The sequence below is a fragment of the Lutra lutra genome, chromosome 7 (assembly GCF_902655055.1).
Source record: "Lutra lutra chromosome 7, mLutLut1.2, whole genome shotgun sequence".
Lineage (NCBI taxonomy): Eukaryota > Metazoa > Chordata > Mammalia > Carnivora > Mustelidae > Lutra > Lutra lutra.
The window spans coordinates 67,228,091-67,251,169 of NC_062284.1; the positions used below are offsets into that span (position 1 = coordinate 67,228,091).

The following is a 23,079-nucleotide window of genomic DNA, read 5'->3' on the forward strand; positions in this document are numbered from 1 at the left end:
ATGAGCCTTGTTTCTGAAAGTTCAACACTCAGAAGCTTTTCAGATATCATCAATTCCACCATAGTATTATTTTCAGTACCTCTAAATGGAAAATCTTTTAACCAAACGTGTCTTCATCCATAGCATTTATTCATGATCTGTTGTTTACCTTAGATTTTTGGAGGGTAGCAGCGGGGAAAGAATTGTCAGTGTCTTTTTTTCAGAGCTAGAAACAATATAAAAAATATGAAGAATGGTTACAGTATGGATACATCATGAAAACTTCATGAGATGCTAGTTCTTCTAGGAATGTCCAATGTTACAGTCAGATGATCCTCTAGCTGCCCCTTCCGGAGAGCCCCATCAGAAAAGACAAGAGAAAAAATAGAGGAGCATACCTCCGGACAGTTTCCTCCTGTTACTTTACCCACATGTCTGAAAAGCTTAAGTTGGGTTTACCTTTCAAGGTTGGCTTTATGGGTGGTGTAATTTCATCCATATCCCCCAAACCATCTCCCATCTGCTCCAGAAAGTCTGAATCCCCTGAATAGAGAACAAAGACTTTCATTTCACAGTTACAGATAAAAGGCTTAGAATGAAAATGTCTGATTGATATAAGACCAAGACTAAAACTAACTCACACGACACTGTAGTCAGGCAGACAAGCAGCAAGGAAAAAGGAAATTGACCACTATAGGACACATTCCCAGTCTTCAGCAGAGGAAAAAGATTAAGGAATAAATAGGTGGGCTCCTGAAAGAGGGAGGGGAGGGGGGTGAGGGAATGGTTGAAGGAAAAGGGGACTAGAGGTAGCAGAAGTAACTGCCAGCGAGTTCACAGCTTCCATCCAGGGCCAGTGATGAGGGCTTGTTTTGAGTCGCAGCCCCATCTTAGCTGTTTAAATAATAGCAAGAGCCAGAATAATCTGAAATGAATTTGAATCTGTGCCTTCTATGTGGAGACTCAGAACCTTTTGTTGAACAGATAAATGCCTTGTACTTAAGAGCAGAGTGAGTTAGTGGTACATAGTTGTAATTCTGTCTCTATTTCTGAAACAGCCTCATGACATTAGCTTGATTGATTCACATGACATTTGCCTAAGAGCGTCTAAGGGGTTTTACTTAGGTATCTGCAGACCCTTTTCTACAATCCATCATTGGTTCACTGACCTACCTTTTCTCCTACTTTAATAGGCATAGTACCTCTCTCAATCTCTAATGATTCACCCTGGAATCTTCTATGTGACTAAGTAAAATCATCAGTCAATTGTAAATATTTCCAAAACAGTGAAAGTGCTTAAGTACAAATGAGGACTGATCTAAATCCAACACAAATTAACTCATTTTATCCCCTTGATAACTTTACAGCAAGGTGGGTATCATTATTATTCACAACTGCATTTTACAGTTGAGAAAGTCAAGGCACAGAGAGATCAACCAATTTGCCAGAGATCACAGGAATTTGCCACAGGAAGTGGCAAAACTGGATGTGAGTCGAGTATACAGACTTCAGAGTCTTGCTCCTAGCCACTGTGTCAAGCTACAATCATGCTGCTCAGATAGCTGGAAATCACTTGGACAGCTTCTTATAAAAGACAAGGAGGATTCATTCAGTCACCCCGATCAAAGACCAATGACAGAACTTGCACAGAGGAATTGTTCGTGCTGTCTTAATACTCAGCACCTCACAGATTTGAACAAAACCTTTCCCTCAATAAAACTAAAAAACCGGGTTTGAAATAAATGTTTTGTCAGGTAGAGACAAAAAGGCCACTGGGAAACTTAACACAGTTTCATTCTTGCTTGAAATGGTTTTCCCACTAAGCAGAAATATTTTCAGTAAATCACTGAGTCTACATTCAATCTGCTCACTTCCCATGCAGAGAAGAATTAAGCTAATATCTTCTATAAGCAAGATAAAATGACCTCAAATACCATATTCTAGTTACAAAGTATAGGAATTATCTCTGGAAGCCTAGATTTTGCTATACGTGCTAAACAATAGGAAGTCACCAGGAATCATGTGAAGACAATGGGATTCAATTTACTTAGCACCGAACGACCGAAGCACCGCTTATATTTTATTGGATGATTACTGTTGAGCAATCCAACTCCCTTATGAATTAAAGAAACTTTATATGACTTCCTATCTAAACGGATTAATGGTTTACTACTGGTTACTAGCTGAGGCGTTACTTAAGTTTCCTCAGGGCTAATGACGGGGCAGTGCCCACAGTTTGATCCCACACCAATCACTGCTCAATCATCTCTTTCAAGGAAGATTCCAACCAATGAGAAGAAGCCTACAATTCTGGGCTGAAAGCTAAGTGCCCCATATATGTCTGGGTGATGTTGAAACAGGTAATATTTCCTGAGAAGAACTCTCCTTCTTCTGGTGGTAAGTTAAACACTGTTGGGTGGGGTAAAAATCACACTTAATATTATGTCATAAGGTAGATTCTGAGGAGTGGAGTAAAAGTAAAAGACATTGAAGACTACAATAAGAAGAGGTATATTCTATAAAAACTAAAGAGATGACAGCTTCACTTATAATTTCCCCCATAAAAGTTTATTTGCAAGTTAAAGTTAAGATTTTCTTTCTTTCTTTCTTTTTTGTTTTTAGTTCAAATAAATAGCTTAAGAACTTTAGGAGAGAGGCAGGTTTTGTTTGTATTTGTCTGTTTTTCTAAAAAGCCAAAATTTAAGGTATCAATAAAGAAATATTATTCTAATTAAAGAATGTTCTAAGATGGGTTCATGGATTGTAAAGGGATTATGTAATCTATTTATCTCATGATTAAATATAAGCTTTTCTATGTATTTGAGACTATTTCATTAAAGGGAATCAATAGGGCGTGATTTTTACCTATATAGCATACAACTTTATTAAGGACAGAAATTTATTTCCTTATCCTAAATATTTATATATTTTTTTAAAGTTCCATGATAGCATTTGTAAAATATAAATGTACGAGCAAAAAAAAGGCTAGTAAAAGATCCAGAAATATAAAAAAAAATCCAGAAATTTACAAAGCTATCTTCTTCACAGGATGTATTTTTATAAACTAATAGCATGTATTTCTTAGAAGTTTTAAAAATATTTTTAAAATTTTACAATCATCATATAATAAAATTATCATTATCACGTCATATGTATTCATAGCAATAATAAAATAGATTGCAGTTTCAACATTTAGTACGGTCAATGAACTGTGTTTCAGACTGAGAGCTGAGACTATTCTCATCAGCTCTTACTGTACTCAGTTGGTAGAGTTATATCTTTTCTAAAATCATGTTAAATCCAACTGCACTGAGTCTAAACAAATACTACAAACCCAGATAACAGTTTAGTGACTGCATTGAAAATTAGGTTTGCTGAAACAGTTCCCCAGTTATTTATTATGGGATTTAATTGTTCAGGTGACTAAAGTTCCTGGACAGGTAGTTTTTAATAAAACGAACTTAAAATTGTATGTCTTGTGACATAAAACTGTTCCCTCATAGTCCCATCCCTACTTAAATGTATTTATATTTCTTGAAACAAGTTTATTTTTCTTTTTCAATGACAGCTTTGAAGAACATTCTGAAGACTGTATAGGAGACAATGCATCAAGAATCTATTTATTGAGTCCTTCTAAAACAAAAGCCAGGAACTCCCTAATGTAAACACATAGCGTTTATTTTGAGGAGAAAAGACATAGATTAAAAAAAAAAAAAAGCAACCATAAAGTAGACAGCCTAGTCCAAAAACAAAAACAAGAACAAAAAATCCACTTTGGAAGATGTCTCTGAACAACTCTTCCAATATATTTCTGGATTCAGTGCCAGGGAATAGCAATCGCTTTCAAGTTAATGTCATAAACGAGAGCCATGAAAGCAGCGCAGCTGTGGATAACAATGCCGACCCTCCACATTATGAGGAAACCTCTTTTGGGGATGAAACCCATAACAGATTCAGAATCAGCTTTAGGCCTGGGAATCAGGAGTGCTATGACAATTTCCTCCAAAATGGAGAAAATGCTAAAACAGATGCCAGTTTTCATGCTTACGATTCTCACACAAACACATACTACCTACAAACCTTTGGCCACAACACGGTGGATGCCGTTCCCAAGATTGAGTACTATCGCAACACCGGTAGCATCAGTGGGCCCAAGGTCAACCGACCCAGCCTGCTTGAGATTCACGAGCAACTTGCAAAGGTAAGTTTCAGGGCACAGGCAAGTGTCCTCCCTTGCTCCTTCAGGCGATCTCCTGCTTTCTAAGAACACACTGAATGTCACCATGTCTGGTGGAGGGGTCTATTCCGAACCACCTTTCTTCCTGACATGATTGTCCCTACTTCCCTGAGCCACCCAGGCGCCCCCTTACTTCCCGATAACCAGAAAATACACAGAAGTGACTCACGAACGTTCATGGACTGAGCACAGAGAAAGAAAAAATTAGCTCTGAAAGTTAGGCAATGTGTCGTATCTTGTTTACCGTTATCGTCTACTCAATGCACACTTGGTTAAACATGTCAAGCTAAATACTAAGCTGGTTTCACCTTAGTATTAAGGCCTCCGCAGCTGTTGCAAAAAAAAGAAACAATCACAGGCCCTTGCTGTACTTCATACCGTGGTGCAAGCCTTTGGAGCACATGGGTATTTTATATTTATTCTTTAAAGAGAGAGCAAAGATTTATAAGATTCAGCATTTTATCCCTTCTTCTTCAAAACTTTGCCTGAGGCTCCTGAATGCTCTTAAGCACGTAAAATTAACTAAATTAAATTTAAGTACAGAAGCAACAGACATGGCTAAACTTTTCATTATTTAAGGAATATAGCCAGGGTTCCCAAATCTGCTAGAAGCATGAGGCAGCACTTTTTCTAATCTTGTAGCAATCAGTTATAAACTCAGTAGATTTCTTCTTCTATACCTTGCTCTAAAATAGGTTGAAGCACTTTATCTTTCTGCTCTTCTGGAACAGGGTTTGGAATGAATATCATTCTTTATGGATATAACTACTTGCTCAAAAGAATAATTAGCTGTCACATAGCCAAATGTAGTTTACTTTTGCTCAACATTTGAGGTAAAAGAAAAAATTGACTGAAACAATTCTTTTCATATTCATTCATTTAACATTTTTTTTCCTCATCGAATGATCACCCACTCTGGGGAGTCTTAGAATATTGCTCTCAAGAAAGATGCTGATAAAGTTGAAGATTTCCCTTTAGTTTCTGCTCATTCTCTTTTCCACAAGGACACCCATCTCTAAAACTTATTCGCCTTATTCCCAGCATCCCTGACTCTGCATCCTACCACCAGAGACTGAGAGACTTCCTGAGGGGAGACTATGCTGTGAACTCTGTAACCCTATCCCTTCTCCCCACCAAGCCTTACTTGTCCCATGTACCATATTGGCAAACACTGGGCTGAAAGGCTGGTTTCTTTACAGATATAAGATTTAGACTTTGTCTGAGATATTTGACATTTTCATCAAAAGATGTTAGCAAGGTGACAATGTGAGAAAAAAATGGCAGCCCCCATTAAGAATTTTGAGACGGAGGTTGATTTGAAGCTCCCGAAATCAGACTGAGGTGTCACTTTGCGTCGTGTAGGAGAGAGGAAAGAAGAAGAGAGAAAGGGAGAAGGCAAAGAAGGAGAAGTGGGTTGCAAGAGGAGAGAAGTTTTCAAGATACGGGAAGGGCAGAAAAAGAAATTTAGAGCCTTGTAAAGAGGTTTCAACTTATTCTGAAGAAGGAAAATGAGCCTTTTAAAAGACCTGAAATTCTCTCCTACCACAATCAACCTCATCACACATGATAATTTTTAAAACCTGCATCTTTCACAAAACTGCCATCAAAATTTAAATATTCTCACTCACATTCCTCTCCTAATTTACAACAGAACAAAATAAAACTCTAATTCCATTAAAAAGGAAATGGAGCAAACTCGCATTGTTCTTTGGATGGATACTGAGCACGATATGTAGCTTGTTTACAATTCCCAAAGCCACAGTTTAAGGCAATCTTTGTGTTAGGGGAGAAAACCTCTCAGAGAACAATAGCCGGGTTGGTTGTTCAAAAGCCATCTGAATGACCAGGGTAGAAATGAAGTAAGCTATATTTGACAGATTGCACAGCTGTTTGGGATATCATATTCTTTCTGAAAAGATGAAATGAGATAAAGGACTGAACCTTGACCTCAAACACTTTTTTCTCAGCGACAAGGAGTAGCAAATTAAATAGTTTAAAAATTAGGTTTCGGCCCCAGGGTGCTTGGGTGACTCAGTCTATTAAATATGTGACTCTGTTTAGGCTCAGGTCCGAATCTCAGGATCATGAGACTGAGCCCTGTGGTGGCTTTTGATCTCAGCGCAGAATCTGCTTGAGATTCTCTCTCCCTCTCTCTCTGCCCCTCCTGCTTCTGCTCTCTCTCTCTCTCTAAAATAATTAAAACTTCTTTTAAAAAATCAGGTTTATTGGCACCTGGGTGGCTCAGTGGGTTAAGCCTCTGCCTTTGACTCAGGTCATGATCTCAGGGTCCTAGGATCCAGTCGTGCATAGAGCTCTCTGCTCAGCGGGGAGCCTGCTTCCCCCTCTCTGCCTGCCTCTCTGCCTACTTGTGATCTCTCTCTGTCAAAAAACAAATAAAAATCTTTAAAAAAAAAATCAAGTTTAGGCCCAATGCCCTGAATAATCATTCTCAATGAACGAGTATAGTAATAAGTCACTCTTTTTATGAATTCGACCCTTACTTACCAAGATCTTACTCATCTTGATTAAATCATACGGAAATATCCACATAGCTAAACTAGGAGCAGAATTCAAATACAACAGTGGAATACACATTCTAATGTTTCTAAAATTGTAGGGCCCCGCTTGCCTCTCCACATGTTCTACTTCTGTGCTGTCCTTCGATATCAAACATGAACCATCCAGGCCTTCTTCAATTCATCTCTTTCTTCTTTGTTAGTGAATTTGATTCTATTTTCCCCTGCTTTACAGCATAATAGATGAGGACGTGTAGTGGAATGTAGCTATGTTTGCTGCTCCCTCCTTGTGGCCCTTGACGTTTTTATGGTGGTCTCTCAAACTACAACTAGAACGATCAATAGAGCAAACGCTGTATAATAATACTCAGACACATCACAGATTTTGTATGCAAAAAAATTATAAATGATAATGTTTACCTAAACAATTTAAAAGTGGAAACCAATTGACATAATACAAGTGACTTTTTTTTTTAAAGATCTTATTTATTTATTTGAGAGAGAGAGAGTGAGAGAGAGCATGAGAGGGGAGAAGTTCAGATGGAGAAGCAGACTCCCCGTGGAGCTGGGAGCTCAATGCTGTACTCGATCCTGGGACTCCTGGATCATGACCATTTAACCAACTGAGCCACCTAGGCACCTGAGTGGCATTTTTTTTGTACCCATGATTCTAATGCTTTAAAAAGCCATATGGGAATCATACATTCATACTACATGACAGAACATATTTAGACAGAAACTATTTGGATTTTGTGCAAATCCCAGTTACAACTTCCAAGTCAGAAAAAAAAATGTGAAAGGTTTTCCTTATTGTTGAAATGAAAAATAGGTTTGAAAGACATTATTTTAAGTCTCTACCTTAACTGAAACTCTAGGAGTGATACATATTGACAAAATTTGTAATCCCAATGATTTGCGATCAGAGTTGAAGAAATCTTTTCATTTTCTGTGTAGTAAAGAGCTAAATGCCTATATAGGTGGCTATGAATTATGGATTTCCAAAAACTAGTCAAAAGCAGGAAAATAATGACTCCATCCTTTACTTTCTCTGCAATACTATACAAGCTACATAATTTCAACTGATATTGTAGGATGTTTGTAAATACTTGAGTTTATATGCATGCAAAGTTTAGTACAGTGCCTACAATTGTTAGAAACTCAATAAATGGTTGTTGATCATAATGATGATAATTTCATATTAGCTGATTTTTATTTAAAAAATAAAATATGCACTGATAACATATTTAACAAGTACTAAAAATATATATAATGAAATGTCTCTTATCTAAGATAGAGCTTCAGTTATTCTCTGTAGGACAATCATTACTGGCAATTTCTTATGAATTCTCCCAGAAATTTTCTATGCTTATACAAACATACAAATATATTTATGTGTCTCTATTCCTATCTATCTAATTTTCTGTCTGTAATTTTTTTTTCAAACACATATTGAAACATACTTTACACATTGTCCTGCATGCTACTACTTTCACTAAGTAATATACATTGGAGTTCTTTTCATATCAAAACATGTATAATGATTGTTGGACATCTGACAAGTTTAATCTCTTATTTTTATTTTGTAAAAATAATTCCACTTTTAGTGTCCAGTATAATCCTCTGGCTACCTTTTCGTACACAGTTCCTAACTACAGAGCTAACCAAAATGAAACTCATTTTCAGCCTTACTAACCACCATTGTTGTCAGCATTTCAGAAAAATATAATTATATAGAAATCAGGAAAATATACAGCCTTTCAATCAAAGTCAGCGTTCTCATGTTATTGAAATAAACTGTCTATGAAAAGTATAAAATACTATAAAAATTAAGATAGAAGTATTATTTTTAAGGAAACCAACCATTTACAAACTCTTCCAAAACAAAAACAATGGAGTGACTTCACATTGGGGCCATTAGGCTATCATCGATAAAAAGTAATTTGTGAATAAAAAGCATTAGAAAAAGCAATTTGTGAATAAAAACCAATACACACACTCTGGTGTAAAAACAAACTTTTTATTGAGCATTTTTTTATGTATCATATGGGATGCTCACACTTGGCAAATTCTCGTTCAATCCTTAGAACAACACTTCAGGGTAGCTAATGTTATTATTGCTATTTTATAGATAGCAAAGGTTTCATAAAATCCTATGGATCCTTTAGAAGAGAAAACAAAAACTCAAGTCAGTATACTTCCAAGGTCAAGAAGCCAAGGTCATGTGTCTAATAAGTTGAACCCATGTCTGCCTGACTCTAGAGTCCATGTTTTTTTTCAGAACTTTTCATCCTCAGCCTGCTCTCCCCTAGCACTTTGGAAATAGGAAATAGTGGAATTAGGAAATAGGAAATAGTGGAATAGTGATAGGAATAATAATAATAGGAATAATAATAATAGGAAATAGTGGATAGTGATAGGAATAATAATAATAGGAAATAGTGGAAATAGGAAATAGTGGAATTCAAGCTCAAAGAAGAAATTGCTTCTCAGTCCTGATGGGCAGAACAGGAGATTCCGATTCCTTACTTGGGGACTGTGCCAAAAGATCATGTTGCTTCTCCTACAGAATTAATTGTAGGTCTCAATCCTTTCCATTGTCATCATCAAAAGCATTTATTAAGCTTTTGTTTATAAGAGCTGCTGTATAAAGTCAGTTAAAGAGGTTTGATATCTACTCTCCAGAATTTATTTTATATGTCAAACGGCATTGTTATGGGTAGAAGTAAAGAAAATGTAGTCAAATATGCAAACATTAAACCACATAAACCAATGTATAAATGTTTATAGTCTATAAAAAAACAAAAGTGTACAAATGCATTCTCTGGAAAATAATATTTTCTAAAGTGTTTCGAAGTTCAAATTTGGAACTTTAGCGTTCAGACTGGGGGTATCCAAAATTAGAAATATCACCAAGCCAAATAAAATAGACATGAAAATTGAGGCAATAAATGCTTTGAAGGTCGGTAAGGACCAGTGGCCTAAAATATTGGTTGGAGTGAAAATCTGCAACTAAAGACTCATTCTAATATTTGCTAGAAGTTTTAGCTGTAGTCTTTAGCATTCAGTAATAGATGGTGAGTAAAGCAGAAGTTCCTTTGAAGTATATGTGGAAAATATTAAGAATCTTTTGGTTTTATTTTCTTATGCTCTTTATTACACACAATAGCCACCTTTTGGCCTAAGTTATTAAAAATATGTCAATTTATGTGTGAGCTATGTGTTTTCAGGTACAGTAAAAATATTGTGATTACAAATTGTGACCATTGGTAGTAATTGAGAGGCATGGTGTATAGTAACTGTTAAAACAAGAAAAAAAAACCCTCATTTTCAAAATTTAAAATACTCCCCTTTATCATAAAGGGCTAGTAATGTACAACCATAATAACATTGATCAATAAAATACAGACGTGTGATTAGACTTGTGCTTTTCATTCTGAAACGAACCTTAGGAATTATCTGATCCTTATTGGAATTGGTTTTTAAAAAATCCCAGGGTTGTAAGAAGTTTAAATAGAATAATATTGGCCATATGTTGGTAATTGTTGAAGTTGAGTGATAGGCACATGAGATCTATTTATTCTCCCCACTACTGCATGAAATATTTAAATATTTCAATAATAAAAGAAAGTTTAAAACAATTGGGAGGGAATCATGTAGTCCTAAACATCTATGGAGCTATTTCTCAATGATGGGATAAGATTTCTACTGTCCTGAGATTAAAAGGTGAAACCTAAAAACATGCATAGTAGCAAATATTATCTAGTTAGAATTTAAAGAATAAATATACTTATTTCTTTCTTTCTCAATGATAGCTAGAAAGGTATTTGTCATTTTTCTGAGGTCTGAAAAATCACACATATTATATTAAAGATTATATTATAAAAGATTTTATGTGATTGAAACTTCACTAGTTTATCAGTATTGGAGGGGAGAAATGGCCCATATTTATTTATTTATTTATTTATTTATTTTTCTCTTTCTCTCTCTCTCTTTCCTTCTTTCTTTCTTCCTAATGCATCTTTTACCTTCTCGAATACTTAATGCGCAGGTAAAACTTTCGATAAATAAATAATCACTCCCTAAAGCTATGCAATTTAAAATGCATTTACGATAGGTGGTGGGTCATCATTTATGGTAATGGAGTGTGAACAAACAAATTAATCCAAAGTATGAGGGAAAAACTGGTTTCAGGCAGCAATCATAAAATTTGTAGTCTTTGAGACTTTGGTCTCAAGAACATGCACCAGCCAGAAGCTTGCCAGCCACTGGTTATAGCTCACAGCCATCAAGTGCCCACAAACACTCGACCCAGTCTTTTCAGTACTTTGATGATAAGTTGACTTTATAATTGCTGTATGGGCTTACAAAGGAGACATTTATTAAAGAGTGAAACCAAGTTTTGCTTTGCCATGTTAGAAGAGAAGATGACAAACACAGAAAAATGATTTTGCCTTAGAGTAAATTACTTCAAAGCAAGATTTTCAGAAAACCCATTGGATTTATTCTCCTTGGCAGTATCCAGGAAAGGTTAAGTAACTTGCTGGAGGACACACCCTGAATTAATTGCATAGCTGAAACCAGATTCCAAGTCTCCTAGATTATATGGTGCAGTGATTTTTCAGCTCCTGTAAGAGAGTAAGCAATGGAAATGGATTCTGTACTTAAAAATTCACTACAGTCCTTTATAGTCAAGAGAAGAAATATACATTTAAAGCTTTTCCCCCTCTATGGCATAAATATATTAAAAACTTTGAAACTCTAGGAGATTGAAAATATTCACCTAAGAAAGAGTAGAACATCCTACATTGGCTCTATTTCTGAAGCTTTTAAAAATTATGGCCTTACTAACTTCCATATATGATGAGTTCCCGATGTGCCCTCATAGAATAGTCCTTTTGCTTCATATTGTGATGTCCTAGTGACAAATTGAAGAACTATTAAACTGTGCTCAGAAGGGCATCTGCCAGATAGAAATGTCTATTTAAGGAGAAATTTTAAATATCTTATTCATCCTTTAGCCTATTTTGTAAGTTTTTGTTTTTTTTTTTTAAAACAATCATTGGTGTTCCCATTAATCCAGATGTAAGGGTCACAGTTAACTCCGGAGTTCAGCCAGGAACAAAGCAATTTCCTGGACCAAACCCTCATGTTTAGGTTTACTCAGAAAACATGGGTTTTATTCCCAAGATTGCCTTTAAAAAGCAAGTGGCTAGGGGCTCTGTCTCATGGGATCCACAATTAACTGAGGAAAAGGAAATTGCCTTCTCCCTGAATGAGTAGCTGTTGATAGTCTGGCCATGAGATCTTGATAAACTAGAATATTGACAATCTTAAAAGTTTTTCTCAAACCAAGTCAAATAAATGAATTTCTTAACCAAATAATCTCTTCAACATTCATGGGCATCTTAACACATTCCTCAATTCTGTGCTCTCATTGATTTTCTAGTTATGGAAAATGAAAGTTACATATGAATCACTCAGCTGCCTTATGAGTATAGAATCCATTCAGAGAAAAAATAGAATTTTTAATTGCCTGGAGAAAAACCTCAAATTCTTCATCCATCTGTAATAGACTGCAGTGTACAGACAGGTGCGCTCCAATAGGATAGCCCCAGCCACCTGCTGCCCTTGAGCCCTTGAACTGTGGCTAGTACAAATTGAGATGTGCTATTAGTGTAAACTACAGACCAGATTTCAAAGGCGTAGTGTGAAAAACAATGTAAAATGTCTCATTAATTTTTTTATTGCTTTCATGTTGAAATGATAATGTTTTATAGAAGTCTATTAAGTAAAATATATTATTAAATATATTATTAAAACAGTCCATTTTCAGGTTCCTCCTCCAAGATGGGATGCCACTATAGCTAATGAATTAATTGCAAACATTAAGAATATATTGTTCAGGGTGCCTGGGTGGCTCAGTGGGTTAAGCCGCTGCCTTCGGCTCAGGTCATGATCTCAGGGTCCTAGGATCGAGTCCCGCATCGGGCTCTCTGCTCAGCGGGGAGCCTGCTTCCCTCTCTCTCTGCCTGCCTCTCTGCCTACTTGTGATCTCTCTGTCAAATAAATAAATAAAAATCTTTAAAAAAAAAAAGAATATATTGTTCAAAAGTTAAGTATATTTTTAAAACTTGAGGGTCCAAATCTGAACCCAAGTTATTTTTTTAATTTCCCTTTACTTTTTTAGAAGGAGCTACTGGAAATTTTTGAATTACACACATGACTTGCATCTCTAGCTGGTATAGATAATCAGTTTCTGCCTTGCTCGTTCAGCCTCGATTTCTGTGGACTTTTTTTTAACCGTATCTTACTCTGATGTGACCATATAATGTCAGTTTTCAATTTTCTGTGCAAATAGGGACTGGGGATGCTTAAAATTAAGATATTCCTCGGGGAATTCAAGACTAAATTTTAACTATTCATTTCACTGAATTTTACTCCCAGTTCTTTAGGAAAAACAGTAAGATGATCGGCCTTGAGATTCATTCTCTTCTCCCTCCCTTTTGCAAATGTGGGTTACACAGAGGAAACCATGAGAAATGAAATACCCAATAGGGATGGAAGAGAAAAGAAATAGGAGGCAAAAATGAATAAGAAACGAGGTCATCTGTTCTTAAATGGTAGAGATCAGGTGGTCTTCCAATTCACTTTATGGATTCAATATTCTTTTTTGAGGATCTGCTTTATGGTTGGCTCTTGGCAAGCATTGAGGGGAAGTAGCCCACATCCTCCAGTTAATATACTATGACTTACTGGGACACCTGGGTGGCTCACATGGTTAAGCGTCTGCCTTCAGCTCAAGTCATGATCCCAAGGTCCTGGGATCGAGTCCCACATCAGGCTCCCTGCTCAGCGGAAAGCCTGCTTCTCCCTCTGCCTGTTGTTCCTCCAGCTTGTGCGCTCTTTCCCTCCCTCCCTCTCTCTCTCTCTCAATCTCTCGCAAATAAATAAAATCTTTAAAAATATATATATATACCATGACTTACCAAACTGAATTGCACTGGTTACCCAAGTGTCGTACTAGTATGAAAAAAATCTTGTGGGAAAACAAACTTGGAGGAAATCCTTATTTACATAGAGCAGTAGAAGAACATGGAGACAAGAAGTCAGTCACTTGGAGCAAATAGCCCAAATTAGAGTCAGCTTACAGTGGGTATGTTAATGATACATCAAAGCCCAAAGAAGCAATAAACCTTGAGCATAGTAAGGACAAGAATTTTGATCACTTTCAAATAAAGTCCTTATAATAGATACCGAATATTTATTTCACACCAGTCCCATTTTAGAGGGGAAACAATTGTCCTTGTCTGAGACTCCTTAACTAGTAATGTGGGAACACGGTCGTCCCAGCTTTAAACTAATTTAGAGCACTTAAATAGAATAAACTTGTTCTTTAATAATGGTAATTAAGTGCTGAATCTAAAAGACATCCCCAGTGGTTTCCACCCCTTACTGGATAAGATTGTTTTGAAGAACTCAGTGGGTAACTCAGGTGCCAGAGTCAGGTAGGTGCCAGATAGGCTAAATTAAGTGGCTGCATCTGAAAGTATTCAAAGTCATATCTAAAAGAGAAATTAGATTTGTTCTTGCGAGAAACAGGGCTATTTTCTTCCCCCATTAAATTCAGATCATCCTACTGACAAGGAATGTCTTCAAAATCAGGTCACAAAAAAACACTAAATAAGCTTTTGACATTTTTTATACAACTTCCTCCTTATTTCTACTCAACCTACCTTTTTAGTAGTCAGTCAGTCATGAGACTTCTTACCCTTTGTACAAGACTACTAGCACATCCAGCAATTTTCAGGCAAAGACATATCGAATCTAAAAGAAACTTCCTCTACAGGAATAGCATTCTTGTCACCAGATAACATCTTTAAATCTCTTTAGATCTGTAACCCTTTTCTTCTTGTTTTTAAAAAAACGCTTTGTGTGTTCTTTCATTCAATCTTCTTACAGATGATGATTAGAGAAGTTTTATTATCATTATTTTAAGTAAATAAAGTGAAGCCCAGGGAGGTTAATGGAAAGAAGTCCAGAGTGTCTGCATCAATGAGATTAACTTCCTACCATGCCTCAAAGACCCTCATTCACTTCGATAGGCTTTGCACCCTGCCTTGAGTTTCTTTTTTTCTCCTTTGTTCTTTTTGTATTCTAAATGTACCCAAACCTAACTGGTTTTTTAAGGTAATATTTTCACCAGTAGAACTGCCCAAGCTCCTTTACCACCCACGCAGTCTTGCTGTGCTTGAAATCACTCACAAAACAAACCCATCAGCTCCCAGGGGAAAAAAAAAAAAAAAAAAAAATTTATTCAAATGCTAGAATATGTTTCTTTTTTTGCGCGTGTCTAAAATTTTGTGTCAGTTGTCCTGATTTGCCTTTGAAAGTTTTATGGGTCCCTGTGTTGACCAAATATTATGCTTTTGCTACCTGTAAAAACGCAGAACGTCGCAGTGGCGCCAGGTTCCGCCGACAGGGTTGCTAACGGGGATGGGATGCCTGGAGATGAAGAAGCCGAAAACAAGGAAGGGGAGGATAAAGCCGGTGCTGTGAAGTTCGGATGGGTGAAAGGTGTGCTGGTGAGAAAGCTCCTATGTTTCCAAATATCTGTTTGTTCAGTGTCCTTGGAGATTCAGGGTTAGCAAAGTCTGGACACCAGAATTATGGAGAGGGCTGGGTTTTGCCCCACTCTCATGTCTCACATCCCTTTTGATGCTCCTTCAATCCACAGGTAAGATGCATGCTGAACATCTGGGGTGTGATGCTCTTCATTCGCCTCTCCTGGATCGTTGGAGAAGCTGGAATTGGTAAGCATGTTTCCCCATGCCCCACATATAGTTTTCAGTGTCAGTGATAAACTCCATTCGCAACTTGTTTTGACCATTAACTCTGAATGTGAGATGAAGGTCACAGAAATAATCTGCGCTCCAGCTCTTTCCCTTTGCCTCTTTGACGATGTTTGTCAGAGAGGAAAGGTGAAGCGTTAACTTCTGGGAGACTGGAATTTTCCAGCTCGCTTGCCAGATAAATGCTCAGGCAAATATTTCTAACTTTCCCTCAAGTTTTAGGTGTACAGATACAGAGAGACACATACATTTGAAATAGTACTATTCATATTTGGGGACATACTGACATTTGTGTATCTCCCTTATGATTACTGGCAACATTTCACTCAACGAAAACAGCTGGTGGGAAAAGTGGTAACAATGTGACCAGGTTAATGCTGAATTAGTTGAACATTTTCCAAAGAAAATAACTGTGTTACTTTCAGTAACCTGTGGTAAGAAAACAAAGGTTAATAAAATATTGCCCGATAGAGGCTTAAAAATAATAGATAAAATGACTAAGATAACATATATAACTATTACTAATTTTTCTAATGGAGAATGCATGATGTTGAAATTATTTCGAGTGATTATTTGATTTTTTAAATATTTTTAATGTATAATTCACCATCCCTTTGACATCAATTGAGTGCCTATTATCGCCAAACACTGTGTTACTAAAAGGAAAAACACCTATGTTTGTTTTATTCTATACTCAGAGAACACTTCACTTCTGACACCAAATGCTGACAACTTTCCACACCATTATGTGATGTTTTTAAAGATGGTCTTTTATTTAAAATATCATTTCCTGTGGCAAACATTTTTTTTAATCTAGAATATACTGGTAAAATTTATATGAAAAATTTGTTTGAGTTTTATCAAAGTTCCTGATTCAATGTGATAAAAATTAATGATGTTCTCCTCTATATTTTGGGAAATATATTATAGATCCCTTTTGGAGAACACCTATAAATCATGCGTATCAAGACCGTAGAGGTTCAAATGAGCTTTTAGATAACTGCTCCAGAATGTACCTCAATTCACATTCAAAGGTACTTGGTCCTTATTTATTGCCTTTGCCCCTCAAAACATATTGAGCATCACCGGCAGACTAACTCGCAACAAGAAAGGGCTGAGCTGTAAATTGAAACACTGGAACCAGTTCCCATAGCGTTTCCACGTTTCATGTTTGGCAACTGCTGGGTTCCTGACAAAGGGCTGCTTGCCAGCTTTATGATGCATATCAAATGAATGCTTACAGCCACAGGGCCCAAAGTAAGTGTATGCTGTTCCATGGAAAATCTGCATCTTAGCATTGCCAAGTGTTCGCTCCAGGGCTTCATGCAAAATTAGTTTTTTAAGGGCAGTTTAGTAACTTATTGAGATCATCAAGCAACATTACTTTGTTTGGAGGTGTGAGCATAGCCAAGGGCAAGAGTAATTCTTTCTAATGCAACTTATTTAACATCCACGAGTTTGGGCCATAATCTGAACTTTAATCAGATCTTACATTAGTCTTCTCAGTTTCACGCTTATTATAAAATTGTAAAATATGGAGAACCCCATCTTCTGCTAAACTGTATTCTATTTTCAGATATCAGCATTGTTTTAATAAGGACTTTTTCTTTAAGTAGTCATATCCTACTTTAAGTGGGTGTCTAGCGGGTTTTCCTTTGAATGAAGGTTTGTTTGTCATTGTTTTAGTTCTCAGAAAGTAGACTTTAGTGAGTTGTAGAAATTTATTACCACCCTTACTCAGCTTTACTGGCCTTTGCTGTGAACTTAAAGCTAAATGAGTTGATTAAGTCATCTTCTGGGTCCCATGTGGAGTCCTTTTATTGGGTAAGAAAAGAAGCAAATCCCAGTAGTTTCTCCATGTTGTGGGGATAGTCTGGGGAAAAAGACTGAATACACTTTCTAGAGGAGATCCTGGGAACAAAGCCAGAAGGAAGCTGGAGCCACAAGTCACAGTAGCTACAGCCCTTGGGTAGCTGCTCCAAGGCCATGAGTTTGGGCTCTCTTCCCTAAAAGCCAATAGTAGAATAAGCCATTAATGCCATTGAATTGTTCTTCTCTGTCTCAGAGACTTTGGCTGGGACAAGATAGTTTCTAATAAACATCAGGCATGGAAGAAAGGTATGAAACAGGTATGACCTGAAGCAAGTCATTTATACTCCATGAGTTTCATTTTCTCATCTCAAAATGAAGGAGCTGGATTAATTATTTGCCAATCAATTCTTTGAAGATAAAGCCAAAGAACCTTGCTGTCTAAGCAATACAAATTGAGATAGGCTGGGGTAGTGCAGTAGTCTCCAGACTGTGGGGTGCCTAAGATGGACCTGGAAAGCTGGGTTACAAAACCACAGAATCCTGGGATTCACTTTGAAAGATTCAAACTCAGTGGGTCTAGGCACTTTTTTTTTTTTTTTTTTTAGATTTTATATATTTATTTGAAAGAGAGAGAGCACAAGCAGGGGGAGCAGCAGGCAGAGGCAGAGGGAAAAGTAGTTCCCAGGGTGAGCCCAACGTGGGGCTCGATCCGACCTGACCTGAAGGTAGATGCTTAATGGATTGAGCCACCCAGGCACCCTGTGGGTCTGGGCATTTTTAATAAACATTTCAGGTCTTTCCTGGAGCAGATGGTTCAACTCTCTTGGAGAAAACTACAAACTGAATGTTCCAGAAGTTGCCTCTTACCCTGGGATTTTATGTTTGATTGTGAGAGAAAAGTAAATCTCTCACCGTTTAAATGTATAAAGGTTTGTTCTGGGATTTCAAATGTTTTACAGAAATATATACAATGTAAGAGAATAAATAAGAATTGTTAGTAAAATAGAAGCAAAGGGAAAATAAGGTAAGGAAGTAATCAGAGTAGGTTTAATGTCCTGAAATGCAAACTATATAGTTCTGCAAAGTTGCTGAGGTCAGCTAAACATTTGACATCAAAAGTCATAAAACAAAATCAGAAGCAAAATAGTGTGCAAAAGATAAGAGGAAATTATCTGTAGGGGTACAAAGAACTGAGGCCACATGGTGATGTAGAGATGATCCCTTGCAACAGATTCGAAGAATTTAGTGCAACTCTTTCTTATAACGCCGAACTTTGTCTGTAGGGTCCGAAGCAATATGGTCCAAGTTTACATCTCAGGCTTATAGTTAGCCTCTTCCTACTGCACTTCAAACTGTGAAATAGCCTCGAGACTTCTTTTGGAGCCAGGATATAGCTGGGAGCTCAAAAGAGGCAGGCTCCAGTGCCCTGTTTCCATTTCTGTCTGTCTTTCCTCTCCTCCACTTCCCCTTCTCATGGCCAAAGAGATCACGGCCTCTCATCTAACAGGGAACAAGAGAGTCTGCCACCAACAATTACGGAGAATGCCAAATGGACCCAGGGGATGGCATTCTGGCTAGAGCCAGGGGGATTTCAGTGCCTGTGCCCCCAAACTTCTTTCTGCAACACTGGCAAAAGACAGCCTAACAAGAGAAAAACATTCACAAGTTTATTAAGTTCCACATTGTGTGTACACACAAAAGACTCAGCAATGAGTAATTCAAAGGAGCGGGCTTACATAGCATTTTAACAAGAGAACAAGATTTTCTTAGAGAAGTCACAAGACAAAGGGAAAGGACTGAGTTTCTAGGGTGGCAGATTGTGGGAAGGCAGACACATGTGGGGACTACTGGAAAATCAGGAGAGTTCATTATGCAGGTTCCTCTGGTGCTCCTCCAGCTGATAAGGGTCTAGAATTGGCTCTGATGTTTAACTTCAGTCCTTCCTGCTGTAGAGGAAAGTGGAGCCACTTTACAAACTTATGTCTTGCTTTTAGGCAAATAGGGGGAAGTATCTGGTTTTTTCCTTTTGCCTTTAGCTCAAACGAATTTTTCTCCTAAAGGGGTACATTTCAGGGTGGCAGATTCTGCTACCCTTCGGTATCATCCTGACTGTGTCCTTCCTGAAACTGAAAGTAGCCGTGCCTTTCTCTGAATCCCGGTTTATCACTTTCTCTCTCCTAGAATCATTGGCCTTCTTCTGTGCTGTAAGTTGCTTGAGGGCAGCTTTTTTCGTTTCATTTTATTTGTTCCTTGCATTTCTCTTGCTACCTGACACCTGGCTGGATGTATAGTAGACTTTCAATAAACAATAGCTATTGTAACTATTGTGGACACGGGCCAAAAAAGCAGGGCCACTCAGTGTGTCGGCCACTTTACACGTGTCTCCTTTCTAATTCTATTGCCATGTTTGGCTCAGAAAATAAGTAACTTGCCAGAGGTGGCGTAGCCAATAAATGAATATAGTTCCATTTGATTCTTTCCACTTTACTTATCTGCCAGATGAACAACTTGTTATATTGTATGTAATTTTCCACTCCCACATAACCAAATGGACATGAAAAGAGAGTCACCTGGAAGGAGGAACATTTACTGTTCAGTTATATGAGCAGCTTGGAATTGGATGGACCAGTTGTTATGTTTGTAGGTATCTAGAACAGCATAAAAAATGGGGTTCTGTCAAATTTTGACCAGCCATCGTTGTTCAATTGTGGGCAATTTTTGCTGCACATCTTAGCTCTTCAGTTTCTAGGATCTGTGCTGCTACAGGCAGAAAACTTCAAAGCTGAGCATTTACTCTGGTGATTTCCAGCCAACTTGTTAATTTCAATATGGTCCTTTGGTGATTACCCTAGACTTGCTGGCTTTTATGTAAACGATCTAATGGATTGTTCCACTGTTTAATTGCCTTTATTTTTCCTCTCTCAACTGAGGTCTTGGTGTGATTATCATCGGCTTAGCCGTGACAGTGACTGGTATCACTGGTTTATCCACCTCTGCTATTGCCACAAATGGATATGTCAGAGGAGGTAATTAGACTTGTGACCTGCATGATCATTTGTAAGGTAAAGGCAACACAGGCTCAGATAGTTCACCACTGACCTTTCTGGAGTGCTTTCAAAGGTAATCCAAGTTGGTTCCTTTTTTTCCTCCACCAGGCAAGACAGATGCAAGAAAAATGGGGAAGGATTTAACCTTTGTCAAACCCCCAACTCTCTCATGCAGATTCCTCTCGAGCAATAGAGAAAGTCAAATGTCATGTTTTCTCTTTTTGCAGCCGGGGTGGTTTCTCTCCCAGGACACCAGCATAAGTCAACTTTTCCTTTCCAGGGCACCTTTTAGATTGTGTTTACTTTTGGAAGCCATCCTTCATCGTAATGAGCAGGCCTCGGACTTGATCTTTATGCCAGGCAAGCCTGTTTCTCCCGAGTAGAAAGCGACTCCACTGGGGCCCAAGGCATGGACGTGAAAACTTACATCAGAGGCAGTGTAGTTTGCAGCAATAGGGAACCCAAGTAAGGAAAGTAAAATGTACTGTCTTTTATCTTTCATTGCTAACAGGTCTTGGAGTTCTCATAATTCTTCTTTCCACCATGGTAACTTCTATTACCGGGTTGTCAACTTCTGCAATAGCGACTAACGGGTTTGTTCGTGGAGGTAACATTTCTAAGATACCTAATGTCCTCATCGCTTGCCATGGGTAGGAAAAGTTTTTATATATTTCTTTTTGACTGGAACAAGCAAGGAGCCCACTGTTCTTGACGCCGGATGCAGAAGGAAACCTAAGGTACCGTGAGCTCAGTCCTGGTCCGCGCCAGAGGGATCGCCTCTAATGGAGCTCGAGGGCCCTCCTGCAACTCATAGTTTCCAGGTGCTCAAATTCCTCCGATGAATGTTTTCTTTTTCAGGCCAGTCGGCAATCCTCTTGCCAGTGTTTCTGGGGAAATGATTCCTGGACGTGGCTTCGGCTTTAAAGTTTAGTACATTTCAGGTGCTTCTGAGACCTTCATGGACTGGGATCTTTTAGAACATTTCAGGTTTTTTCATGGGGAGACAGACCCTTCTGTGACAAGACGCAGACTGCTGCCTCCTCAAGTTGCTGGTGACCTCTTGACCTACTGGAGCCAAACTCCTTTCTTGGGGGATTTTGCAGGTCTCGGAGTCATCATCATCGGCCTGAGTGTGGTGGTGACAACACTCACAGGTATTTCTATGTCCGCTATTTGCACAAATGGAGTAGTAAGAGGAGGTAAGTCAATTCATTTACTTATGACTATAAGCTTGGCTTACGGAGTAAAGTCTACAGTTGGTTTAATGTTGGAAGTAAAATTTTCATATTCATAATTAGTCCCCAAAGTTTTAAAGTAAAATGAACTAACCCAAATGTAAACATCAAGGCAAAATTCTCTCAACTAAAATTAAGAGATCTCCAGAAGGTTTTCTTTGACCCGTTTCCTGTGATTAAACATGTTTATAGAGAGTGACTAGGTGTCTAGAAAGAAGGCATAAAGAATTACAGTAAAATACATGGTTTCTTTGTGCCTTAGCTGTGCCCGGCTGGCCCTCTCCCAGGCCCACTCAGCACCCCAGCCAACACTCCCGGTTTAGTAAGCCTTGAGTTCTCCCCAACAGGACATGCCCAGTGACCCCCAGGCCTGAAAAGATCCTTCAGAAGAAAATAGAAAGAACTAAACAGAACAAAGAGTTACCTTTAAATCATCCAGGAATGAGGCGTAGGCCTAGGCCTAAAATGAAGAGGGCAAGCTTTATCATTGCTTCTAATTCCTGTCTTCCCCCTCCCATTCTATTTGGCTCCTGGGGCTGCAACTTGGGGACCTTATCCAGGTTTCCCTACCCAGGGCCTTTTAAGAGCACCCTCCCTCCCACAAACACAACCCCACTCACAGCTTCCCCTGCCCCTCTCTCTCCTTTTGACCAAGCCAAAGTAACTGGCTAGCTAATTTATTTAACGACCTCTAGACAAAGGAGGTGATTCACTCCACCCAGATAATTGGTTACATTTCCAAAGAGAGCTTTGACCCTTTAACCCAAAGGAGTTACTACAGTGGAGGAAATTCCTTTTCCTTAAAAGATAGGTTTTTTGGGGCACCTGGGTGGCTCAGTGGGTTAAGCCTCTGCCTTCAGCCCAGGTCATGATCTCAGGGTTCTGGGATCGAGCCCCACATCAGGCGCTCTGCTTCCTCCTCTCTCTCTCTGCCTGCTGCTCTGCCTACTTGTGATCTCTCTCCCTCTATCAAATAAATAAATAAAATCTTTAAAAAAAAAAAAAAAGATAGGTATTTGGGGGTGCCTGGGTGGCTCAGTGGGTTAAAGCCTCTGCCTTTGGCTCAGGTCATGATCCCAGAGTGCTGGGATAGAGTCTGGCTCTCTGCTCAGCAGGAAGCCTGCTTCCCCAGCACCCACCCCCCACCTCTCTGCCTACTTGTGATCTCTGTCTGTCAAATAAATAAATTTTTTAAAAAAGATAGGTTTTTGTTTTGTTTTAAGATATATTTGTCCAGCGTCTGTCTTTCCTTTTATTTTTTTTTTTTTTTTGGTGAAGATTTTATATATTTATTTGACAGAGAGAGACACAGCAAGAGAGGGAACAAAAGCAGGGGACGAGGAGAGGGAAAGCAGGTTTACTGTGGAGCAGGGAGCCCGAGGTAGGGTTCCATCCCAGAACACT

At 38.2% G+C, this 23,079-nt stretch overlaps 1 protein-coding gene across 5 annotated transcripts in view; it reads left to right on the forward strand.

Annotated features, from left to right (window-relative positions):
• Window positions 1-2,286: 2,286 nt before the first annotated feature.
• Window positions 2,287-23,079, forward strand: part of SLC12A1 (solute carrier family 12 member 1) — an 88,788-nt gene continuing 67,995 nt past the window's right edge. The window contains exons 1-5 of one of the 5 annotated variants that reach the window (XM_047738584.1): window positions 2,287-2,376; window positions 3,548-4,180; window positions 15,180-15,314; window positions 15,467-15,542; window positions 20,324-20,419. In XM_047738584.1, the coding sequence (XP_047594540.1) occupies window positions 3,761-4,180; window positions 15,180-15,314; window positions 15,467-15,542; window positions 20,324-20,419 (727 nt within the window). In that variant the 5' untranslated portion in view covers window positions 2,287-2,376; window positions 3,548-3,760. Of the gene's footprint in view, window positions 2,377-3,547; window positions 4,181-15,179; window positions 15,315-15,466; window positions 15,543-20,323; window positions 20,420-20,951; window positions 21,048-21,543; window positions 21,640-23,079 lie in introns of those variants that run through there. The other 4 variants (XM_047738583.1, XM_047738585.1, XM_047738587.1 and 1 more) reach the window with 4 other exon arrangements.